Source organism: Desmodus rotundus, chromosome 11 (assembly GCF_022682495.2).
Source record: "Desmodus rotundus isolate HL8 chromosome 11, HLdesRot8A.1, whole genome shotgun sequence".
Taxonomy (NCBI): Eukaryota; Metazoa; Chordata; class Mammalia; order Chiroptera; family Phyllostomidae; genus Desmodus; species Desmodus rotundus.
The window spans coordinates 9,669,381-9,677,910 of NC_071397.1; the positions used below are offsets into that span (position 1 = coordinate 9,669,381).

Consider the following 8,530-nt stretch of genomic DNA (forward strand, 5'->3'; position numbering starts at 1 on the left):
CAAAGTCCTAGAGCACAGGTGGCAAACACAAGGCCCATGGGCCGAATTCGACCCGGCACCTTGTTGCTACCTGGCGGCAGCGCCAAGCTCTCACTTAACTGTTCAGGAGTAGTTACATTTACACAGTCACAAAGTTACATTCGGCCTTTTGAAGGCAACCGTGAGGCTGATGTGGCCCCCGGTGAAAATGAGTTTGACGCCCCTGTCCTAGACTATAAACCAGGACTTATCTTTGCCTGGGAAATAAAATTTTTGTCTGGTAACATTTGTGTTCATAAATTTTAATTTCTAGTTACACAGTTAGGGCCACTCTGGTTGTTTACCCTCTTCTTCACTGTTTCCCTAGCACCCCAGCTGCGGTGTGATTGCAGGCCACTTCCTGTGAAGGGAAGGGGTGGTTGGGGGAATCCTCAGCTGGGCTGCAGGACTGAGTGGCCAGTGTAATGCAGTGTGCCAGGGGATAGCTAAGACTATACTTTTTTCTGCCTTGAATAGATTTCCAAATCTGAAGTCTGTCCGGGAACTCATCTTGAAACGTGGACAAGCCAAGGTCAAGAATAAAATCATCCCTTTGACAGACAACACAGTGATTGAGGAGCACCTGGGTAAGTGTTGCATCTTAGGGGTCAGTTAAGGATCTTAGGCGGTGCTGGTGTGGGGTCCAGGTTTTATTCTTTTTTTTTTTTTTTAAAGATTTTATTTATTTTTAGAGGGGAGAAGGGAGGGAGAAAGAGGCAGAGAAACATCAATGTATGAGAGATATGTCAGTTGCCTCTCACACATCCCCCAACTGGGGACCTGCCCCACAACCCAGGCATGTGTCCTGACTGGGAATCGAACAGGCAACCTTTTGGTTCGCAGGCTGGCACTCAGTCCACTGAGCCACACCAGCTAGCTCCAGGTTATATTCTTCTTGAGGTCCCAAGAATCTGCCGGAGAGCCCAGCTCTGACATAGGAGAGCCTCTCAGTGTATCCTGCGGAAATAAAGGAAACCACCCTTGTGTTTCTTAGGGAAGTTCGGTGTCATTTGCTTGGAAGACCTCATTCATGAAATCGCCTTCCCGGGGAAGAACTTCCAGGCAGTCTCAGGGTTCTTATGCCCTTTCCAGCTCTCAGTGGCCCGTCACGCCACCAAGAATAGAGTAGGCTTCCTCAAGGAGATGGGCTTACCTGGCTATCGAGGTGAACGCATCAATCAGCTCATCCGACAGCTGAACTAGACCCAGGTGAGGCGCGGCTGCAGACCACCCTCGGGCTGACTTTATGGGCCATGTCTTGTCACTGAAAAATTATTTTTGGACTTCCCAGTGTTTGAGAGGAGCTGTGGCACTAGGGGGAGAGAGGAGGAGGTTATTTACAAGTCTAATGGAGACATGCTTGAAAGGTGAATGCCTGGTTAGGACATGGTTGTGTGTATCCCAAGAATTACAGGATAGAAAATACTGAGTAACAAAAAAAAAAATCTCTGTATTGGGGAGCAGGTAATAGTACAGTGAATTTAAAAAGGATTTGAAGATCTGAACCATCTATTCAGTTGAAGGAATCTTAACTCTGAAAGTGCTCTTTATTGTGATTACTACTGTAGGCGCCAAGTCACAGTTAACTTGTACTAACAAAACTGTGTTTTCTTCCTCCCAGAATACCTGAAAGCACGGTGCCTTGGAAGCGTGTGTGTGTGTGTTTTGGAGTTACCAGTATCTTCAAAGAAGATGGTTTTCTGCTGTAGCTTCAGAAACTGGAGGGGAAGAGTCGGGGAAAGACGGCAGTGCTCCTAGCAGGCCCTTCTTGTCACGGCCCCGTCCCAAAGGGAAGTCGTGTGTAGTTCTACGTTCGCCACTGTGCCACCTTGAAGTCAGCAGAGGACTCGTGCCATGCAAGGGGGTCCTGCTCTGTCCCATCTTCTCTCTGGGGGCTTGATGTTGATGAAGAGACGCCCAAGCATGAGTGCCAAGCCCAGAGCCATACGTGAACCTGGGGGTTGCTAAGGCTTTGTTTTGGAAAGAACTTGAAATACATTTAGAAGAGCACAGAAACAGTGCTCAGCTGTGTCTGTTGTGAGTTCGTGTTCCAGCTCTGCAGTGACGGCTTCGCAGGCTCTAAATGTATCTGGTGGCTTCCTTACCGTAGCTCAGGACTTTAGACTCTTCTTGGATCTATGAGAAGGGAAGGACCATTTACCCAGGAAAACATGCATATACTCCAGTTCTTGCTTGGAAGTTTGGGGTGTTCATAGGCTCTTCTCAGGGACCCGTGCACCCACCTTTTGTGAGAGAGTCCTGCACGGTCAGGATTGGTTACCCAGGCCCTACCTTGCTGGTCGGGTTCCACGTCCTGTGGAGACCAAAAGCTGCTTCCCTTCAAGCTAGTGGGTGTTTCCTAGTGATAGAGTGTAAGCCCCTGTACCATCTTTAACTCAGGGGGTTGCCCGCCTTTCCGTTCTGCTGTGCTTCAGGGTGGTGGTGTCTGGTTTCCCTGGTGATCAGTCCTCTCCTTAAAAACCCAAATCATGGAGAGGGGTGGGGTCAGAGGTGGAAGAGGGTATAGGAATAAATAGTAATGGGAAAAAATACAATAAATAAAAGGGAAAGTTTGGGGATTAAATGCCTATTTTGACAATCATGTTTCCATTTTATACAATTAGAGTTTATTTTGGCATTTTTATGTCAGGAGGCAATTCAATAAAATAGCCTAAAAAAAACCATCATGAAAGAATGAACCATTTTGTTGGTTTGGCATGGATGAAGTTGGACTGTTTGGTCTTTTAGACCCTGCTCGAGCTTGTTTAGCCCCTTGCTACCCTAGACTCCGGGCTCCGCCAGGATTGCTCGCTCTCCTGGTAATGCTGTAGACCAAACTAGAACACTGGGCTTCTGGGGCATTAACACTTGAAAAAGGGGGTCTGATTCTGCTTGTGTTACCATCAGTGCCCACCCCTAAAGGAGTCTTCCCTCTGTCCTGTCTGTCCTCAGCCTGCCAAGCAAGCAGCTGGTGAAGGTGTGCCAGGCCAGGTTAAAGACCTGCAAGCTGGCTTGGCCGTTGTGTTGCCTGGTCCGTTAAGATCAGCGCTGCCGCAGTTCTGGCCCGTGGGGTCCTCCAACAGCTGTGAGACAGCAGTACAACCGTGCCTTGAAATGCGCCAGGTTATTAGGTAATTAATTGGGTTGGTTGGCTCAGGAGTTAATCTGCCTCAAATGGATGTTACTCTTAACTGTAAAGATCGTGAAATCAGATTAAAGTGATGTAGCAAAAAGTCATGGGGAAAGAGCAGTGTGCGGAAGCCCAGAGTTTATATCCCAAATTTTATACTAAATGCGGGAAGAATGTTTCCACTCTACCTGTAAAGTGGGGATAATACAGTCGAGCCCATCTGCCTCACATGGCTGGTAAAAGGATTAAGCAAAATAATAGTTTTAGCTTAGAATTATATATAAATAAGAGATTATAAAAAGTTCGCATTTCTGAATGGTGTAACATGGTGTGCCGTTCCCTGAACAAACGGGACTGTCCTTATTTCTGGGAAAAGTGAAGGAAGAGTGGGTGCGGGGAGCCACAAGGCCCATTGTCTTACCCACCGCGTTCTCAGAGCCCCGGGTTCTCGGGGTTTTGCTGACCGGCTGTTCTGAAATGCTTTGGGCTATCATTTGGTGTATTTTTTTTTAAGTCATTCTGGAGAATGGCTGTCTGAAACCAAAATGCCACTTGAATCACAAATTCACTTCCACAACCACCAGAATAAAAGGAAGCGCGAGATAAACCTTCTCAGTATTTCTAAGTAGTTTCCAGAGGGTGAGACCCCAATGTGTCTGTCCTAAGTTGCATTTTTTTCAATGAAAACACATCTATGCATCACAGATAGTACGAGATTTGTTTCGATTACACTTAAGGGCCGAAACAGTATTTTTAAAATTTTTAATGAGTATCATGGTACGGAAATACGAACGCAGAAAACGCCGGTGGCGCTCACAACAGGCTTTTAAGTCCATCCGAGGCGGTCAGGGCGAAAGCACGAAAGATGAGTAACTGGTCAGCACTCGGACTTCAGTAGGGTTTATGCCGGACAGTCACACCCGCCGGACCTCAGGGCTGCAAGGATCTCGAGCCTCCAGAACCCACTGCCTGACATTTAAGAAGACTCAGTCATTGCGTGCGCGGAGCCGGCTCCTCCCGGGTCTTTCTCCCTCCAAACCTGGGGGTCGGCGGTGCCTGCGGCCCGAGTCAAGCGCGGCGGCGCGGGGCCCTCGGTCGAGCCCGCGGCCTCCCAGGGCTTGGGCCTCCGCGGGAGCCGGGACGCCGTGGGTTCACCTCGGGTCGCCGCGATGTGGCGCCTTTCCAGGCCCGGGAGCTCCTGGCCCCGCTGGACCAGCTGCAGGAGCTGCGCCAGGGTCACCGAGGCTGCGGCTGGCTCCGCAGGCGTGGGAGCTCGGCCCGACCAGCTGGGACTGGCTCCTGCCGCATCCATGTTGCCGAGCGCGGCTGAACGGCGTGCGGGAGGCAAACATTTCCGGGAAGCGTGGGTTCAACCACCACGGGAGGGGGTCACAGGCCACACCAAGCCGCAGATGGGGGAGCAATTGAGAACCGTGACTTGCGCTGTGTGGAGACGCTTGACCTACAAGGGAAAGGCTGAAGAGGAAACTGGAAGGCTTGCGCAGAACTGAACATGCCTGTGGACGGGCTGATGCAGGTCAAAGGACCAACGTTTGCTCACGTTCCTACTGCCAGGCACCCAGGGAAGTGCGCACGCGCGTGGACCCCGATACAGACACATGGTGAGGGATCATCTCCATCTCTGTCTCCTTAGCGCCCGCCAGAAAGTAGCCGAGGAGCCATCAACAGGGGCCTCAAGAGAACTGGGAATGGGTGACATCACTGCGGAGCCAGGCCGTCCCTTCGCATTTCCCGCAGTCGGTGTTCATCCCGCCCCGACTGGTGAGTCCGAGTTGGGGGCAAAGCAAATCGTCGCCGGTTGATTCCGGTCGGACACAGGCTTAGGTTGTGGTTGGTCCCTGGTCGGAGCACGGGCGGGAGGCAACCAATCCATGTTTCTCTCTCTCTCTTTTCCCCTCCCCCTTTCCCAAATAAAATATCTTTTTTTAGTTTTCTTTTTTTTTAAGACTCATTTCCAGAGAGGATGAGAAAAGATAAAGCCAGACCAGGTGTGCTGCAGTCAGTGCCAATAATTCTCAGGTTTCTATGTTTGTCGAAAGCTAGCCTGATCTAGCCTTAGTAACATAATCAGAGTTTAATTACTATTAATAGGACAGACTAGCACCATGTGGCACCTGATACGCACTGAGAAGGACACTACAGACGTAAGAATGCTACATCTCTTCTGCTGAATTCCTGCCCAAAATGTCCACCCTGAACCTAATGATGAGGAAACGAACAAACAAATAAAGTGAGAGCCGTCCTGTGAAATGACCGGCCGGGACACTTTATAAACGCTGATGTCGTGGGAGGTTGCTCTGGACCATCAGGACGGGCAAATACCGTTACAATGGTCCCTAGAGGAAGGACGAAGGAGGGCTAGGATCCGAGACGCAGGTGCGAAGATGGAAACGGAGTTCGATCAAACGGGGTTTGATCTCTGGCACCTGAGAGAATCAGCCAATGAATGCATAAATAAGTGGAACAACAAATCAATGTTTCTCTCTCCATCTCCAATAAATAAAAATTTTAAAAAGAGCCCTGGCTGGTGTGACTCAGTGGATTGAGTGCCTGCCTGAGAACCAAAGTGTCACCGGTTCAATTTCCAATCAGAGCACATGCCTGGGTGGCAGGCCTGATCCTTCCCCAGTAGGGGGCGCAGGAGAGGCAACCACACGTAGATGTTTCTCTCCCTCTCTCCCTCCCTCCCTCCCTTCCCTTCTTTAGAAATAAATAAATAGACTGATGGTTGCCAGAGGGGAGGAGGGTTGGGGGGCTGGGTGAAAAGGATGAAGAATGGGAGTCACAGAATAGTCACAGGGATGTAAAGTACAGCACAGGGAATATGGTCAATAATATTGTAACAACTATGGACGGTGCCAGGCGGGTACTAGAAATACCGGGGGGAACAGTTTGTAAGCATATGCTTGTCTGCCCTCTATGCTGTACACCTGAAACTAGTACAAAATAATCCTGAATGTCAACTGTAACTGAAATAAAATTAAGAAAACACAGCCCTACAACCACCACCTTGGGTGTCCTCCCCGGCACCGTGAGGACCGGATTTTCTCCGGATTAGGAAGTGTATGTGCTTGCGAAGTGGGGAGTTGTCTTGGCATCGTTCGTTCTTCTCTCGCATTCTCCCATTTTATCCTCAGCACAACGCCGCAGGATGGGCAGGACAAGCCTAGGAATCAGGGATTGTCAAAAGGGACCTCAGACCCAACTGAGCTCAGCCTGCTACTACACAGCCAAGTGCGCAGACTGAGCCCATGAAAGGGAGTAGCAGAGCCCCTGACTCAGTCCCAGGCTGCCTGTCCTCGATGGGGCACAGAGGCCCCGCCCCTGTGGGCAGCCATTGTGAGTTTGAACATGGCTATAGATATACATACAGAAGGCAAGGAGGCGAAAGAAAGAAAACTGAACGAGCCCACAGACAGGGAGGTGGAAGGTATTTCCCAGCCAGGCATATCCGCAGCCTCTCCAAGCATCAGGTGGGACCCCCGAGGCCAAGAGGTCGTTTTGGCAGGGGTGGAAAGACCAGGTATCAACCTCTAATTTTAGAGACATTATCCAAACCCTCCAAGCTCATTTATAACTCACTAGACATCTTTCATCCATGATTTTTACATAGTTTAAAAAAGATTTTATTTATTTTTAGAGAAAGGGAAGGGAGGGAGAAAAGCGAGGGAGAGAAAAACATCCATTGCTTGCCTCTCACAGTCCCCGACTAGGCACCAGGCCCGCAACTCAGGCATGTGCCCTGACGGGAACCGAACCAGCGACCTGTAGGTTCACAGGTGGGCATCGGTCCACTGAGCCACACCAGCCAGGGCTCATCCGTGATTTTTAAAAGTCTATCTCAACAGGAAATACCCTTCCCTCTCTCACTTATTGAAACCCAGTTCATCCTGCAAAGGCTTCCCCTCAATGGACCCACCCCTTCCATGTTGTCGTCAGAATTAATTTTCTGCACTCCCGCGATCCCTCGTCACCTCACCTCTGCACGTCGTGTGCAGATTAGACCAAGAGTCATACTCATCGAGTATCCCCGTGTGCCTAGACTAAAGCCTTAGAGACCTGGTGCCGCTCAAAAACCGTTAGCTAAATGACTGACTGACTGATGTACTACCAGCACCTTAAAGGGGAAAGGCTGAATTCAACTCCGTGTAAGCACTGAACTGACGGAGAGCCCGCCTTATGCCGCGCACGGTGCCAAATGCTTGGTGCGCAGATCCCTGTCCTCAAGGGGCTCGCACCCGTCCCAGGGAAGATGTCGCAGAAGTAAGTATTGCAGTAATTATGGCATAATCAAATGATACATATAAGCCATAAAACTTATTACATAAGTAATAGAGTGCGGTGCCAGGTGTGGTTATGTGCTAACTGAAATAAGCAGCCTGCACATTATACTGGTATTTATTTATTTATGTATCTATATCAGAAAAGTGTATTTAGAAAGTCACAAAGGTAGATCCTGGCTGGGTAGCTCAGTTGGTTAGAGTATCGTCCTAATGCACCAAGGTTGCAGGTTCAATTCCCAGTCAGGGCACATACAAGAATCAACCAATGATGCATAAATAAATGGAACAACAGATCGGTGTTTTTCTCTCTCTCTTGAAAATCTATAAACAAAACCTTTTTTTTAAAGAAGAAACTCGCAGAGGTAGAAGTGAGCTGTGGAAGAAATGGGCCCAGGAGACAAGTTACAGAAGCAACAGAAGGGCCCTCGGAGCTTCGGAGAGAGAGAGACAAGAAAATACACCTGGGGAGGAGTGGGGGGGAAGGTGCAGGTGTGCTCTATAGACAGAGCCTCTTTATTTTTATCACTGTACCGCCCCCTTCTGTGCTCACATGGAAGGAGGCCGGGAAATGGTTCCAGGCTGCAGGTTACTCTGGCACAAGTACACTGTGAGAGGCCCCAGAGAAGGGCCCACCTCAAATCCATTACTGTTCTCTGTACTGGTATTAAAACGTATTTGATAGTAGCACACACGTGTGTGAGCTGCTCTATGGTCAACTTGCCAGCCAGCAGGGCTGGCCCCGGCCTGGCCCTGGAGCCCAGGTCCTAATCTCTCCTCTGGCTCTTAAGAGCTGCGGGACTGTGGAGCCACCTAGTTCGCTTGCCTGCACTTGGCCTCCTATCTGTACGATGAGAGTGCTGATAGCGCCCACATCACAGGGCTGTCCGACAGATTAAATGGGAAATGAGCGATGTCCACAAGGCAGTCGTTAACATTCTTACCAGATGACTGTTGATGCTGGTTCTCTTCTGTCGGCCCCTCCAGGTCCTCCCTCTACCCTTGTCCACCAGCCTCCTGGACAGTGGCATCCACAGACACCTTCTACAGGCTCCCTTACCTGCTGACTTTTGGGTGTGCA

The 8,530-nt window shown here is 49.8% G+C and overlaps 1 protein-coding gene, 1 long non-coding RNA gene and 1 pseudogene across 2 annotated transcripts in view; 2 read left to right on the top strand and 1 right to left on the bottom strand.

The window, feature by feature from the left end:
* RPL7L1 (ribosomal protein L7 like 1) overlaps positions 1-2,604 on the top strand; it is a 76,202-nt gene extending 73,598 nt beyond the window's left edge. Inside the window, exons 6-8 of the mRNA XM_053914074.2 lie at positions 496-605; positions 1,013-1,227; positions 1,640-2,604. Coding sequence (XP_053770049.1) covers positions 496-605; positions 1,013-1,221 — 319 coding nt within the window. The 3' untranslated portion in view covers positions 1,222-1,227; positions 1,640-2,604. The remainder of the gene's footprint in view (positions 1-495; positions 606-1,012; positions 1,228-1,639) is intronic.
* Positions 2,605-4,141: 1,537 nt separating this feature from the next.
* LOC139440346 (uncharacterized) lies at positions 4,142-5,684 on the top strand. Its single transcript, XR_011650533.1, has 2 exons — positions 4,142-4,930; positions 5,261-5,684. It is a non-coding gene; the product is annotated as an uncharacterized lncRNA (long non-coding RNA).
* A 2,291-nt stretch (positions 5,685-7,975) lies between these two features.
* On the bottom strand, positions 7,976-8,104 carry LOC112302515 (small nucleolar RNA SNORA42/SNORA80 family; annotated as a pseudogene).
* Positions 8,105-8,530: the final 426 nt, after the last annotated feature.